The sequence below is a fragment of the Ictalurus furcatus genome, chromosome 25 (assembly GCF_023375685.1).
Source record: "Ictalurus furcatus strain D&B chromosome 25, Billie_1.0, whole genome shotgun sequence".
Taxonomy (NCBI): domain Eukaryota; kingdom Metazoa; phylum Chordata; class Actinopteri; order Siluriformes; family Ictaluridae; genus Ictalurus; species Ictalurus furcatus.
Genome location: NC_071279.1, coordinates 14876487 through 14893437, shown reverse-complemented (window position 1 = coordinate 14893437; position 16951 = coordinate 14876487). Strand labels below are relative to the sequence as shown.

The window sequence follows — 16951 nt, the reverse complement described above, 5'->3', positions numbered from 1 at the left end:
ACACACATGCACACACGCGCACACACACACAAACAAGACATGATACGCTTGTTTTGTGCATTTATAGATTCCGGGCTTCCTCTTGCAAAAATTGAAGAGATCAATATGCACCTCCCACAGTTATGATGAACACGTTGGAGTATCATTCCCGACAGTTAGAGCTACCTGCTCTCACGCTGATCTGTGTGCTGATTCTCTCAGTGTGTGTGTGAGAGAGAGAGAGAAAGCGAGAGAGAGAAAGTGTAAAGCCTGTGGATGTGTGGGAGGGAGATGGTGCCCATCCAGGAGAAGATTGACGAGATGCATAGCGCCCAGCTCACGTTCCCTTTGATCTCGTTCCTCTCGCTTGCTTTTTTTCCCTTTCTTCCCTACACGGCGGTCTGCGTCTCCCTTCAACCACAAGCTCGAGTGTCATTCATCAAACCCCTCGAGCCCTTCGCCATCGGTGGCTCATGCCAGCCGCGTCTTAGCGTAGCGACACATACTGGGGCTTGTGCCCGAACCATGATTCAGGCTTGCTACGATGCCATGAAAAGCTTTGCTAGTGCACTCTGTATTGCTGTGACCAGGCCAGGAGTCATAGCTCTTATTGACAGAGATGTCTTTCCACTTATTTTGCACTGTCTGCTCCTGCCTCTGGCTCAGGATCCCTGCTCTTGCTCCCGTCATGTCTATCTGATGATGGCACACCACTCAGGCCCTGTATGTGTTTTCAATTAGATGCTTGTGTATCCTAGCCTGTGCTGGGAGATGGAGTTGTAGCAAAATGTCTAGCTTATAGAGGTTCATTGATCTGGCACACACACACACACACACACACACACACACACACACACAAATACAGTACACCACCTGCTGGAAAGCGGGCATCCAGCCAAGATTCATGTTGTGTGTGTATGAGCTGAAGGAAGCATTTGTGTCCAGTCTTCTATCTTCAGTCCATTGTGTGTGTGTGTGTGTGTGTGTGTGTGTGTGTGTAAGTGTGTACTGCAGCCACATCTCTCCTCAGTCATCCTGCAGGTGGAGCCACAACCGGTCTGCTTCTAAAATATGTGTGTGTGTGTGTGTGTGTGTGTGTGTGTGCGCGCACCATTCAGACTGGCTTAGTTGCTCCACACACACACACTCCGACCCAGGAGGCCAGGAGGTGTGTCCAGTTGTGCACCTAAGATGTGTTGTGACCCTTCATCTGCAGGTTTTATCAGGAAATATTGCCAATATACTGTATTCCGTAATCTAACAGCAACCATAGTCCTCATAAAGATTTGATTTGTATAGAGTTATATTACTATATATAACTAAAAACGGAGGGGCACGATGGCTTAGTGGTTAGCAAGTTTGCCTCACACTTCTGGGGTTGGGGGTTTGAATTCCGCCTCTGCCCTGTGTGCACGGAGTTTGCTCGTTTGGGGGTTTCCTCTGGGTACTCCAGTTTCCTCCCCCAGTCCAAAGACATGTGTTGTAAGCTGATTTGCATTTCTAAATTGTCCAGAGTCTGTGTGTGTGTGTGTGTGTGTGTGTGTGTCTGTGATTGCACCCTGCGATGGGTTGGCACCCCAGTCAAAGGTTACCCCTGCCTCGTACCCACCCTCGAGTCCCCTGGGATAGGCTACATGCTCCGTGCGACCCTGTGTAGGATACGTGGTATGGAAAATGGATGTGTTGATAACTAAACATTGTGTTTCCATTCATGTTAGTTAGATAGCAAGTTCGGTCGTTAACATGAACATTTAGAAAAGTGTGTAAGTAAGAATAAACTTGCATGGTATGCTGTAGGGGGTTATTATATATTCTCTTTTATTTTCTGATATCTCCGATTCATCTTTTTCTGTGAAGAGAATCGGAAAAATCTGGTTGACTATCTACCTGGTCGATTTTATACTTTAATATAGCATGGTATTTGTGATCTCGAACCTGGCAATAAGTGATCATGAGTTACCGCATCCACTTGTTTGCTACCTCCCCAGTTCCTTCTACACTAAAGCACCCGTACACAACACAGACCCAAAGTTTAAACCAAGCCATATGGGTGAGCCAGTGAAGCAGGTATAAATAAAGCAGCCCAAATGCAGAACAAATCTATAGGGGGGGTGAGTTGTCAGGTCTGCTTGAGTCTACAGACTGGGCTAGAAAGAAATCAGCCACAGCCTCTACTTCTTACCATTCTGTGTATTTTTTTTATTTACAACCGTTGATGGTGCTTTCATCTGCCTCGTACCTCCTGGGTTGAGGGTTTGATTCTCGCTTGTTCTTCATGATCTCCCCGTGCTTCAGGGTTTCCTCAGGGTACTCCGGTTTCCTCCCCCAGTCCAAAGACGTGTGTTGTAGGCCGATTGGTATCTATAAATTGTCTGTAGTGTGTGAATGTGTGCACGATTGAGCCCTGCGATGAGTTGGCACCCCATCCAGGGTGTTCCCCACTTTGTGCTCAGAGTCCCCTGGGATAGACTTCAGGTTCCCCTCGCGACCCTATGGAGGATAAGCGGTACATGGATGGATGGATGGCGGTGCTCTTGTTCTTGGTTCCACAAAAGTAAATAATAATAATCCACTCCAACCCATTTCCTAACACCAATAAGATGATTTGGAGGCCAAAGTTTGAGCCTTATTATTATGGGATGTTTTTCTTTTCTTGAACGACAGCCCTGGTAGCCCATTTATACCAGACAGCCCTGATCCACAACATTTGTACCGTACGTGCAGTCACAGCGGACAAGAATTTCAAGATGGTTCCCTGTACTGAAACCTGTTTACTTGAAAAGCAATTATAATGGAAGCCTAAGGGCAGCTCATTATTCCAAAAATGAAGTTTGGTAATGGATGATACAACTGGTTAACACAGACATCTCGAAGTAAACATAGTCATGCTTCAAATTGGGCCCCATGGTTATTGTTACAGTGTAACCGTTTTAGTTTTGACTTTCTATTGTTGTAGTTTAAACATTTATTGACTAAATTCAAAAGCTGCCCTTTGACAGCCATTGTAAGTGAGTAAGCATTTAAAAAAAAAAATCACAACTTTTCTTGTCCATAGTAATACTGAAGTGTTCTTCTTTAATATGGTTGGTTGCTCAAGGACCCAGCAGTAGCTCTCTAGCAGTCATGGGATTTGAACTCACAACCTTCTGGTCACTAAGACAGAGCCTTGACTGCTAAGCTAGCACTGATATAGACCCTCTCCATTATTTTACACTATTGTCTAGAACTTTGTAGTCATGTCTGAAATTGTAGTAGATAATATCCAGCGTGCTTCTTGGTAATCCCAATCGACTTGCATCCAAACAATATACCCCAACTGGCACAAAATACCCATGATGCCGTGTGGCATGCCCGGTGTGCGGTGTAGGAAATAAGAAGGTGCTGTTTCAGATATATAAATCTATATTTCACTGCATTGTGGTATTTCATCAGCACACTGATTCAGGCATGACTATAAACTGCACGCTCATAAAAATGCTGCATTATGTAGTGGACAGGCTGTGATTAAAGACATATTGAGAATATCAAGATTTCTAAAGAGAGATAGCAGCACAGTCTTGGGAGGTCTTTCTTTCCCAAAGACACACACATGCACACAAATATATGTACACAGATGTCCTGGTGTGTATCTGCAGCAGAAACAGCTTTTCTACAGCAGTGGCAGCATGTCCCACACCACCATGCATGCATCCGTGTGTGTGTGTGTGTGTGTGTGTGTGTGTGTGTGTATGTGTGATTTGCATGGCAGTCTGGCCTCTTGATTAGCCGCCATCATCTGAAACAAGACATCAGCGATGTGAGGTGAGGCCCCGTGGGTGCCCAGGAGCTGCAGATCACAGCCATGCTAATGTGGGCACCGTGCCAGGTGTCACACAGTGGGTGACAGGTTCTCAGAGGGGGCGTGGGCGCTGCCGGGGGGTGTCACATTCGGTGCGTTATCACCTCGTCCTTTGTTCTCTATGCAAATGTACCGTCGTAGCATCTTCCACTGCTAGTAATGTGACACATTCTGGAAGCTGAGCTCCCAGAAGTGCAAGGCGTAAGGCTTACAAACACACACACACACACACACACACACACACACACACACACACACATCACTGTGACTGGCAACGTCTCTCTCAGATCACTTAACATGGATGGGCATTGTTGTAGTGCTCGAGGTGTTAGAGCTAGCAACCATGTTAGTATCTCCTTTTCTCAAGACATGAGACTTATGAACTTCCTCAGAGATAATTAAATATCAAACAGCCTCCTTTTACCATTACACGCATTCTAATCGCCTCAAAAAGGCCAAATAGCCTCGTTTTAAATGAGAGCTAAACCCTGAAACGCTCTCTCAAAGGATGGCTTAATTGGCTGTGTGGTTCTGTAACACCAAATCCACTAGGGTGGGGAACTTTAATGCCGGACCACCTCTAATACACACACGCATCATTAATCACACACACACAGACACAATGTGACGGGAAGCGAGCCCCTCCTCAATGATTAGCGCTGCGAGTTTGGCTTGCAATGAAATGCTGCGCAGCCTGGCATATTTTATAACAGCCGTGACTCAACTTAGCCATTTAACCTGTAATCCCTGCATTATTTATGGAAGTGTGAGGGGCGGGGGAAAATGAGGCCATTAGGCTCTCACAACGAACACCCTGAGAGCGGAGAAGGCGCTCTGCTAACTGCTAGTTGACCTCCACAGCCCACAGCGAGAGCTTTTTTTTTAGCATGGACCACTGTAATTGCTGCAAATTGAATCACAGAGCGAGTGGCAATGATTCCTTAATGAGCACTTTTATTGGCTGGAGCAGTGCAGTGTGGCACAGCCCTGCCCGGTGCCATGCGGTGCGACCCAATGGGCCATGATCAGATGGAGATTTGTGATCCTGAGGTGGCTGATGGGTAATTTCACACCATCACACCACACAAGCTGCCGTTGCAAGACATGGCTCTCTGATGGGTCATTAGCATATTTTAACTTATTCATGATGGGCTTCTCTCATTCTGCCTCTCTCTCTCTCTCTCTCTCTCTCTCTCTCTCTCTCTCTCTCTTGCTCTCTGAAGCTTGTTTTGAAAGTTGATGAAATTTGTCTTTGGTTGTCATTAGGCCTGCCTGTCTGTTAGCTGACACGCTCCTTTGGCAACATATGGCTCTTTCTGTAAGAAGTGATAAGATGCAAATTGCCAGAGCTTGAGCGCACATTTATGGCAGAGTAGAGGCGCACACTCATAAAGAGACCCACACACATACACACATTCAGCCAGTCCCTCTCCTCACACCCCCTCTCTATCACTCTCCCTGTCTGTCTCATTGCCATCTCCCATCTCCCACCTCTCTATTTAGAAAAATCCAGTTCGGCACTAAGCACTCACTTGAGGAATGTGTGATCTTGACGAGGCGTCATTAGAACTCATGGGGGGACATCAATTACGTCCACTCCTGATCCACACTTCAGCTCCGGGCTGAGTTCCATGCACGCTGAGAAGGGAAAGGAGCAGGCACGTTTATATTTTAGTATCAAATCCTCCCCCTCTTTCTGCTCCCTCCTGTCAGCCATGTGTGTGAAGGCCGGCCAAACTAAACACGGACATCAGGCCCCCACACTTCTCTCATCTCCAACAGAGCAACACCAGTGGGACTCTGGCCATGCCATACAAGCCCCTGGCCATGGCCCCAATAACACCCTTTGGCCCCTGTCAGCCGTAGAGACAATACCACACCCCCATTAGCACACAGTAACTCTACACACACACACACACCCACACACACAAGACAAAATAGAGCCACCATTATAATCTTCTCTGTCTGGAGCCAGAGCTGAAAACCTGACCCATATTATAATATAAAAAAACCCCAAAATTTTCCATTGTGTATATCATATTTCACTCACTAATAGGTGAGTTTACGGCTCACTTTCACTGCCAAATGATTATCATGTATTTTTTGCCATATATGTATTCTACATCCGTATTCCACACATATCAGCTTTACAGGTAGTACTAGACATTGTAATGCAGTTTTATGAGTCGGGGTAAAACTGATCACCACCTCACTTGTTTTTTCTTTCTATTTCTTCATCTTCTCTTTACCCTGCCTTTGCTACGCACTTATTCCCATATGGAAATAGCAAATGTGTCAAATGTGTGTGTGTGTGAGTCTGTGAATTGAGCTGTATATTAAAGCCTGTCTGGAATTAGCATTAGCATAATGCGTTGAGGCCTTCAGGCTGTACCTGCCATCTGCATAAGGCTCCAGCCCTCAGGGAGTCTCAGGGAAACGCTCACACACCAACCCTCCACCCTCTGGCCCTTGATCCTTACCCAGTCACGTACAGACACATCCTCTCCACTGAGGGTTTAGCGAACAGCAGGCACCGTGAGGCCACTGATAACCTGGCAGAGTATCAGCCGATTCGGCTCTCCCACTTACAGCGATGCAATTTTCATTTTGTCTCATAAAATGGCTGTCACCAGAGTGCGGTGAGATGCCGCTCACATGTTGCCTGTTTAATTTTTAAAGTGAAATGATCCATGAACCTCATCATAGAGAACTCTTCCCTTTGATTACACCCATAGCCATTGCCGCGAACAAACAGATGCAGGAATGACATGAAAATCTATTAAAGTGTGCCATCAGAGGCTCTCCTAGGAGTGTGTTGCAGAGTTAAGCACTAATTTTTATGCATTCATTCACACCATGTACTTTTTGTGTCTTCCAGGGAAAGATGAGCCCTCTAGCTACATCTGCACCACATGCAAGCAGACTTTCACCAGCGCCTGGTTCCTGCTGCAGCATGCTCAGAACACGCACGGCATCCGTATCTACCTGGACAACCACCCTTCCAGCTGCTCCCTTACACCCCGTATGGCATTGCCCCCTCCTTTGGGAGCAGATGCCCTGCCTCGCTCACCTCTTGCCAGTTTCCTGGGAGACAGCAGCAACCCGTTCCACTTGCTCCGCATGGCAGCACCTCTTCTACGAGAGCCTCAGCCCACTGGATACATGGAGACCCGCTTGCCATCTACACCACCATTTGTAAGCCCACCTCCACCGCCACGTCATCCCCTTGACCGACTGGGCCCGGAGGAGATGGGCATTCTCACCCAGCATCCCAGTGCCTTTGAGCGGGTGATGCGCCTGGCCCCAATGCCCATGGAACCGCCATCCATGGATTTCTCCCGCCGCCTCCGTGAGCTGGCCGGCAATAACAACAACAATGGTGGGCCCACACCTCCTCTCTCACCTAACCGTGTGCCCCCTGTGCATAGGCTCCTCAGCCCCACACTCTTTCAGCCTGGTGCCAAGCCAGCGCCTTTCCTAGGAACGCCAACACAGCCACTTCCAGCTGCTCCCAGGTCCAGCTCATCACCAACCTTGAGCCAAGCAGGCAAGGTCAAGTCCTGTGAGTTCTGTGGAAAGACCTTTAAGTTTCAGAGCAATCTGATAGTACATCGGCGCAGTCACACTGGTGAGAGGCCTTACAAGTGCCACCTGTGTGATCATGCCTGCTCTCAGGCCAGCAAGTTGAAACGGCATATGAAGACCCACTTACAGAAGTCAGGTTCATTGAGCAGCTCACCAGATCGGGGCAGGCGTGATTCAACAGGAGAGGAGCAAAAGAGCGGAGAGGGCAGGGAAATAATGTACAATGATGATGAAGACGAGGAAGATGAGGAGGAGGATGAGGAAGAAGAGGAGATAGAAGAGCAACAGAATGGCAGTAGCAGGCCTGCATCTAATCTCAGCATGGACTCTGAGCTCAGCAGAAACCGGGAGAACGAGTCCCAACCTTTAATGACAGAGAAACCACTCTCCATTGACAGAGGGAAGGAAAGCCAATATAATGACATCGACAATCACCTGAGACTGCCTTTGGGCAACAGGCCTAGGGAAGAGGCAGACACAGATTCATCAGCCAGAGAAATAGATACAGAGGGTCGACCCATGGTTAACGGCAGGGGCTGTGGACCCGAGGACTCCATGGCAGGTTTGTTCCAGCAGAAGCCTGCACCTATCTCTAGCCTAAACCTCTCTGGCTCCTCATCCAAGAGGATCAAAGTAGAGAAGGACATGGAGATTCCATCTCTGCCACTCATTTCTTCTGAAAATGTGTACTCTCAGCTGTTGGCTGGCTACGCTGCTTCCCGCCACTACATCAGGGAGCCCTTTCTGGGCTTTGGTGACTCCCGGCAGTCACCTTTTGCCACATCCTCTGAGCATTCGTCCTCAGAGACGGGCAGTCTGCGCTTTTCCACGCCCCCTGGGGAGCTGCTGGAAGGTGGAGTGTTGTCAGGACGAAGTGGCAGCAGCACACCACACCTCCAACTCAGAGGTCCGGGTCCTGGCAGGCCTCCTGGTTCTAAAGAGAGCCGGAGGAGTGACACATGCGAGTTCTGTGGCAAGGTGTTCAAGAACTGCAGCAACCTGACAGTACACCGGCGCAGCCATACGGGCGAGAGGCCATACAAGTGCGACCTGTGCAGCTATGCCTGTGCACAGAGCAGCAAGCTCACACGCCATATGAAGACCCATGGCCAGTTTGGCAAGGAGGTGTATCGCTGCGACATCTGCCACATGCCCTTCAGCGTCTACAGCACCCTGGAAAAACACATGAAGAAGTGGCATGGTGAACACTTGATGAGCAACGATGTCAAACTTGAGCAGGCAGATCGAGCCTGAGTTATGTGAACTAAAGCACATACTTCAGACAGTATCATGAGTTTAGCTGGATAATCTTTTGAATAAATCTAAGTATAGAGTTTTTGGAATGATTTTGGTGTGTTTTTTTGTTTGTTTTTGTTTTGTTTTGTTTTGTGTTTTGTTTTTGTTTTTTTCTAGTGCCACCTGAGAAATAAGAACGTTAGTAAATGTCTGTGGATGGATTTGAAAAAGCCCTGCTGGCATTCCCAGCAACCACCAGGAATTTGTCCATTAAGAATCCATGGAGCCTTTCTACTGTGCAATAATTTCTGTATTTATTGGATCATTTCTTGATGATACATGGCATGTGCAGGTATATTATGGCATATGCAGGGGTTTTAATGCATTCCTTTGTTCGAATATTATTTTCAGACACCATTTTTAAGATATGACACATACTGAGATTTCGGCATTCTGCCACCATTTTGTTTGAGGAATTTCCTGAAAGGAAAAGAAGTAACTTTAACCTGTCCTGCTAAATCCTGAAGAAGTTGTACTTCTAAAAATCAGAGAGAGAGATTTTCTTGTGTACTTCTGCTGTTTGCAGTCACACCAGACGTGGGTGATAAATTAAAAACATAAAGCACTGAATGTCAACTTGACAATAAATATGAAACAAATTCGAGGGATATGGAATACCAGGGATGTCTCAGGCAGCTGGATGACAGTTTGACTGTATTTTAATGATTACCTTTTGACCACCATCCAGCTGAGTATGCTCTTGATATGACTTTTATGATTTCAGCTGTCAAGCTTCATCAAAACAAATTCGACCCTACGACAATATACTCATTTAGAGACTGCAGATTTATTGTATTCTTCACGAGGCTGATAATGTAATATAGCCCGTATTTTTCTGATCCAAATGTTTACATTACCACAAATTGTAAAACAAAATACACCACCCAGTGTATATTTTCTTAATACACACGTTAATGGGTTTGGCCTCGTAGCAGAGTAAACATGCCGATTTGCTTATTTTATCCTGATTGAAATGAAATGTTTAGCTGATTAAAATTGTGAGATGTTATGAACACACTAGGGCCCATAGTGTTAAAAACAATTTTAACAAAAACCTCAGCCAGGACCATTCCTTAACCTAGTCTTGCAGTATTATAGACGTATTATTTACTAAATTGTTATCAAAATTGTTTTGTTATGGCAACATGCAAATGTCCTAAGTGGCTGCTTACTCTCCAAAGCTTAGTGGAATGAAAAAATTGTGCTTATTTTAGATGTTGGAGGCCTCCCTACCTCCTATTTTTCACACTTCACCAGTTCAGAGGGCTGCTGTGGCTTTAACAAATGACCATTCTCCCCTCTAATCTTAGAAATCTCAGCCTGCTGCTTTTTTTTTTTTTTAAATAGACAAAAAAAAAATTCCATACTATTTTCATTCCAAATTAAGCTTCAAATCAGCACTTAATATTTCTTTGTTTGTTTGAAGACATTGAAAGATACCATAAGAAAAAAAGGATTTGATCTTTAAGCCTAGCTTACCATATGGAACTCGGTATATGTCTTTTGGGTAGCATAAGTAAAAATAAGGTAACTTGAATATTACAGAGACGTTGAAAATAGTTAAAGTCAAGATACTCAGAGACAAACCGGCCCAGATACACACGCTTGTGTTTTACTGCCGTTCAATCCAACAAGCACACAAATGATTGTGCAGTGTGTACACTTGTATTCCAACACCAAGAAATCACAAAGAAGAGGTTAAATATTTATGCATTTGACGTGCGTATGCGTACTACCTTTCAGAATCGAATTTAACGCACAAGTTTGTCTGAGACGACCAAGCCATCTAGTTCTTCACTGATACTTATAGCTGGATATTCACCAGCTTGGAAGAAAATAAAAAAAAAAATAATGATAATAAAAAGGAGGAAAAAATGACACTCTGTCTTTAAAATAATGTTTACAGTGTTGAAGTACAAGGATAACAAATTCCTGTGTAAATGTGTTTTAAAAGAGAATAATCTCATGTTTTTTCTACCATTTTCTGAATGCCATAGCAGGGTTGGTTGATTGTTTGTTTAATATTTTATTTTATTTTTGGTGCAGGGTCCCCCCGCCTCTCTCCCTCCATAAATTTCAATGGATATATTCGTATATGTTTCGTTCACTGTTAAAATACACAGTGTATTTGTATACCAGTGGCATTTTATGAAATGATGCAAAAAAAAAAAAATCTTTATATTTTGCAGTCCATTATAAAATTGTGAGTCTATCCAAATGTTTTTTTTTCTGTTTTTTTTTTTTTTTTGTCTCTATACCTGTTCATAATTTTGGTAAATCCATCCTTGTGAGGATGTAAAAAAAGAAAATAAAAAGGAATGAAAATTCAACCTGTTTACTGAATCGCTGTTTCATGTTAAACTTGCAGCTGTTGGATAATTAGATATCACTGGGGCTCTGAAAGTAGGGTATAATCTTATTTCTTTTTTTTTTTTTTTAATTTATTTTACCTGATCAAATATTCTGATCAATAAATAAATAAATATTTAATAAAAATGAATATTATTTAATAAATAAAATAGCATTAGTAGAGGGAATGAATGAATAAATAAATAAATAAATAAATAAATAAATAAATAAATAGTGTAACAACTGTCAATAGCAAAAATGGTCCACTGCAGGCAGATTTCATTGGCACCAGGTTTTATGTGAGACTTTTAGGAGTCAGATTTGGATGACTGACTGGTAAATGCAGCTATTTAAAACCTCCAATAAATCTCGTTCAGTGTTTCATTTTCAACACCCAAACTTATGGAGCCTCCAGACAGTAGTGCTGCTTACTGCATGACCTTTGACCTAAGAAGTTCACTATTTTTTGAGCCCTTTATGTTGCACCTGCCTGCCCCTCTCTGTAGTGAAAGATGCTCTAAACACAATGACCCGTCTGACCTATCTTGACCCCATCAATGTCGCCACGTCCCTTCTTCCCTTGTGAGACAGGTGGGCTTTTGTAGCCCTAACAATGTTGCGTGTAAGGGCGGGAAACTACTTTAAAATCTTTTATATCCTATTTACGCATGGCCAATCATAGGGCTTTGCTGCTGAATAACGCTCTCACGACTTGCAAAGTGAAGTATCTGAGAGAGGCGTTTTCTGAGAGACCTTCCCTACTTGTACCAACAAACAATTAAACCGTAGTCACTGCGTCTTGAAACGTCTTCTGGTGCTCCATGTTGACGTGACTGTCTGCTCAAAGAACCAGGCATGGATGTGGTTAGACTGACCCTGGACATCTGGGACGCATCTTCAGTCCTGAAACAGCCCATTCCCAGCAAGACTCTGAATAAGATTAAAAGACAGCAGATTCCCAAAGTCTCTCTCATGGCACCATGTTCCCTTGAGGTCTCACCATTTTCCCATTCTAATTACGCGTCTCAGCCACACCGATGCATCGCTAGGCCATTTTGACCACCGCTCCACACAGGGTAGTGTCATAGTTCACATCTGATATGTGATTTAAAGTCCCTTTTAAGCTTGGGTAATAGAAGGTCCCCATTTGTGCTGTGTGGCCAATGCCACGGGAATAAAATGGGCCGTCATTTACTCGGCCAAAACGGCTAGAACGTGAATGGGTCACACACAAGGAAACTTTAGGAAATGATGGCTTTTGGTAAAACCACGGCCTCGGGGAACAGGGTGTCAGCAGGGGCTGTGGTCGGGGCCTTGACCACACAGATTGACCACAGAATCCTTTATTTTTTAAATAGGATTGCAGGGGCCAAACCCCACCGGGTCCCTGTGTCTATATCCAGTTAGCAATCTCTATTCCCTGACCAAGGCAAAAGGATATGGCACCCAGTGAGCAGGCTTTACCCCCAAGGCAGAGGAGCCGACAACCAGAGCAAATCTGACCCATATGGACAGGCCTGGGAACATGTAGGGTGTGTAGAGCAGTTTCAGAAAAAAGGATAGGCAGGAGATGAAGAGGAGTGTGGTTGCTTCACGGTCAGTCTGCAGCTGCGGATCTTTTTTTTTCCAAGGAGATCTGACCGAGAGGAACAAAGGCTTTGTGGTGCCATGGAACATATCTGTAAAGCGAAGGGAATGCATGCTCCCTGATTGAAGAGAACAAAGAAAAAACAGAAAAACTGTTCATTGTGCCTCTGTTACATCAATGAACACTCAAACAGCACACAACGTGCTTTAAAACATATTACACCACTGCACTGCACATTGAATTGCCAAACCTGATGGTGTTGATTCATTTTTATAACAGTAGCACGTCAGTTTTCCACATGATTTATAATCATAGATTTACTATATATTAATAACTTATGGTTACTATAGTAGCAGTTTACTTACACAGGGACTTGGCAGACATTCAATATATACTTGTTATTTAAATGCATGTAATTGTAGATATGGTGAAATTTTCTGTTAGGAGATGTTTATTTAGTATTTAGGAAGGAGACTCCAATGTCACCACTTTCTTTTAGTCAGAGGGGGAAAAAGTCTTCCACCACAGGAAAGTCGTCAAGATGGAGAGTGTTGCCGTTTCTCTGTAACATAACAAGCTGCATTGTTGTTGTTTTTGTCTTATTAACTTCAAGCAAAATAGAAAAAGAGAGGCTTGTGAGGGAACAACTATTTATAGCTACTATAATGATATGTGATATATAGCTGGAACTAACTTGTTTTGCAATGAGTTAGTTCTTGTGAGTAATTCCACAACATTAAATGTGCTAAAATGTGCATCAAATGAATAAAAATTATGATGTGTTGTGGAAAAAAAATTTGCTCTGCACATTGCTGTAGTAGGGGGCACAGTGGCTTAGTGGTTAGCCTCGCACTTCCGGTTGGTTGGGGGCTCGAATCAATATCCGCCCTGTGTGCGTGGGGGTTTCCTCCGGGTACTCTGGTTTCCTCCCCTAGTCCAAATGTCCAATTCGTGCATTTCCAAATTGTCTGTAGTGTGCGATTATGCCCTGTGATGGGTTGATACTCCATCAAGGGTGTCCCCTGGCTTTTGCCCCAAGTTCCCTGGGAACTCCCCCACAACGCTGTATAGAATAAGCAGTGTAGATGGGGGGGTGAACAGTAACTCTTCTTTTCATCGGGCCACATCACAGTAACCCATCATTTGGGGGAAATAAACAATTGGAAAAAAATAGAAGTTTCCATACATGAACTTAAATGAGCAAATTTTTACAAAATAGTTTATTTACAAAAGAGATTACATATCTTAATATAGTTTCAAATGACTATTTCAATCTATTTCAAATCTATTTTTGGAAAAGATTTTGGGGATGACACTTCCATTATTTGTAACAAATACACACCTGGAATGTGAATAATTACCTCTAGTATCTACAAGCTGTAGTCATATGGCTTCTTAAAGCCAGACCTCCCTGAAGCAGATGTAAAATTAGGAATCTTTCTGAGCTGCCAGAGCCGTTACCTCGAGGGGGTCGATGTAATTGTTGATATTGGACCCTGCTCCTGTCCCAGAGAAATATTAAATCTTCTCATTTGATTTCGAGCATAATTATGTCGTAAAAGTAAACTGGCTGCGAGACGGCGGGCCCCGCCAGTCGAATTTGCTTTCATCAAGTACGGACTGGCTTAATTACAGAGCACATCACTGGCCGTCTTTTCACTGCGCTGCCACACTCAGCCATTTGTCTCTCCGAGTCATCACTCTCTCGTGTTCACAGCTGATCACAAAGCGACTGAGGCGGTTTGACACTCGATCACACACACACACACACACACAGCACAGTGAGGAACTTCAAGCCGATACTTCTCCAGTGATTAGGTGGTGTACTCAGTGTTGGGTTACAGATACATCAAACACTGCTTCTAACCATAGCATGAGGAAGAAGAGTTCTCATAAATCAAGACAAATGAAATGTGAGGAGCAAAACTTTCGAGTTTAAACTCTTTAACACATTAAACAGTGTTTGTCAGTCATCTACACTAATCTATATAGCATACAGTATATCTAACATCAACCTCATGTACACAGATTTAACATATTTATGCTTTACTTAGAGTACCTATGAAATGTGTTAGGTTTTTTTCTTATTTATTGTTATTCTTCATGGAATATCATAGTTCGTATATATGTTATGTCATTAACCCTGTTAACCTGACCATAGTGCAATAACAATACCCAAACAGACAGACAGATAGACTGACACAGAGACAGAGAAAGAGAGACACATAAACAGAGAGACAGAGAGATATATAAATAGACAGTCAGTAAGACAGATAGGTACATAAAAATACAGACACCGAAGTAGATAAACAGACAGACAGATATATAGTCTGTCTATCAGGTGTCACCCAGATGAGGATGGGTTCCCTTTTGAGTCTGGTCCCTCTCAAGGTTTCTTCCTCGGTTGCTCATTAGGGATAAATTCATATATTTAAAACCTATATCCTGAATTGATATATTTCTGTAAAGATTCTTTGGGACACTGTCCCAACGACTGTTAAAAGTGCTACACAAATAAAACTGAATTGAATTGAATATATAAACAGATGTAAAAAAACAGATATATAAACGGACAGACAAACAGGAAGACAGACACACAAATAGACAGAGAGATACTTAAAGAGACAGTGAGTAAGACAGACAGATACACAGACATACAAGATAGATAAACATACTGATAGATATTGTACATAAACAAACAGAAAGACAGATAGATAGACACATAGATATATAGCCAAGACAACCCAATACATAAACAGAGAAACAGACAGACAGACAGATGCATAGACATACAAGATAGATAAACAAGATATGCAAAACATAGCCTACAGATAGATACTGTACCTAAACAAACAGATAGATAGACACTAGATATATTGTATTGTTTTCCGCTTGATATATCGCTTTGCTTGAATTTCCTCATTTGTAAGACTCTTTGGATAAAAAACGTCTGCTAAATGAATAAATGTAACTGTGTAGATATATAGTCAGAGAGAAAGACAAACAGATACATAAATAGAGAAACAGACAGAGAGATGTACAGAAAGGCAGACACAGAGAAAGAGAGATACATAAACAGAGAGACAGATTGATATATAAACAGACAGTCAGTAAGACAGATAGGTAGAAAAGACAGACAAAGAGGTAGATAACCCGACAGAGAGATGTATAAACAGATAGAAAAACAGATACATAAACAGACAGTCAGTAAGACAAACGGACAGACAGATACTTAAAGAGACAGTCAGTAAGACAGACAGTTACATAGACATACAAGATAGATAAACATACAGATAGATACTGTACAAACAGAAAGACAGGCATATAGATATATAGCCAAGCCAACTCTATACATAAACAGAGAAACAGAAAGACAGATAGATAGACAGATAGATATATAGTCAAGCCAGCCCTATACATAAACAGAAACAGAAAGACAGATAGATAGACAGATAGATATATAGTCAAGCCAGCCCTATACATAAACAGACAAACAGAAAGACAGATAGATAGACATATAGACAGGCATATAGATATATAGCCAAGCCAACCCTATACATAAACAGACAAACAGAAAGACAGATAGATAGACATATAGATATATAGCCAAGCCAGCCCTATACATAAACAGACAAACAGAAAGACAGATAGATAGATATATAGATATATAGCCAAGCCAACCCTATACATAAACAGAGAAACAGAAAGACAGATAGATAGACATATAGATATATAGCCAAGCCAACCCTATACATAAACAGAGAAACAGAAAGACAGATAGATAGACATATAGATATATAGCCAAGCCAACCCTATACATAAACAGAGAAACAGAAAGACAGATAGACATATAGATATATAGCCAAGCCAGCCCTATACATAAACAGAGAAACAGAAAGACAGATAGATAGACATATAGATATATAGCCAAGCCAACCCTATACATAAACAGAGAAACAGACAGACAGATACTGTAGATAGATAGAATGAGCATGAGCGGTGTCCTTATTAGCGGATAACTAGCTCTGCTGGCTCATATATCTGCGCGTTTATGGAGAGCGTCGTCTTGAGAAGTGTTTGCTCAGCACTGGGCTTGTTACAGTGATAAGTGAAGACAGAGCTTCTCTCCCTCAAACGCTCCATCAGGATGACACACACTCCTGGCAGCGGTTTATACACACCAATTCGGCAGAGCTCTGCACTGTGTGGGGAGAAAGAAAAAAAACAACCCCAAAACTTTATCACTCAGCGTAGAGGAATTAATGTCCATGCAGATTATCTGTTTCATCAATTCATTCGGTTTGCATCACATTCAA

The 16951-nt window shown here is 43.0% G+C and overlaps 1 protein-coding gene across 1 annotated transcript in view; it reads left to right on the top strand.

Annotated features, from left to right (window-relative positions):
- Positions 1-10073, top strand: part of bcl11bb (BCL11 transcription factor B b) — a 31321-nt gene extending 21248 nt beyond the window's left edge. Inside the window, exon 3 of the mRNA XM_053614029.1 lies at positions 6696-10073. Coding sequence (XP_053470004.1) covers positions 6696-8656 — 1961 coding nt within the window. The 3' untranslated portion in view covers positions 8657-10073. The remainder of the gene's footprint in view (positions 1-6695) is intronic.
- The last annotated feature ends 6878 nt before the right edge of the window (positions 10074-16951 follow it).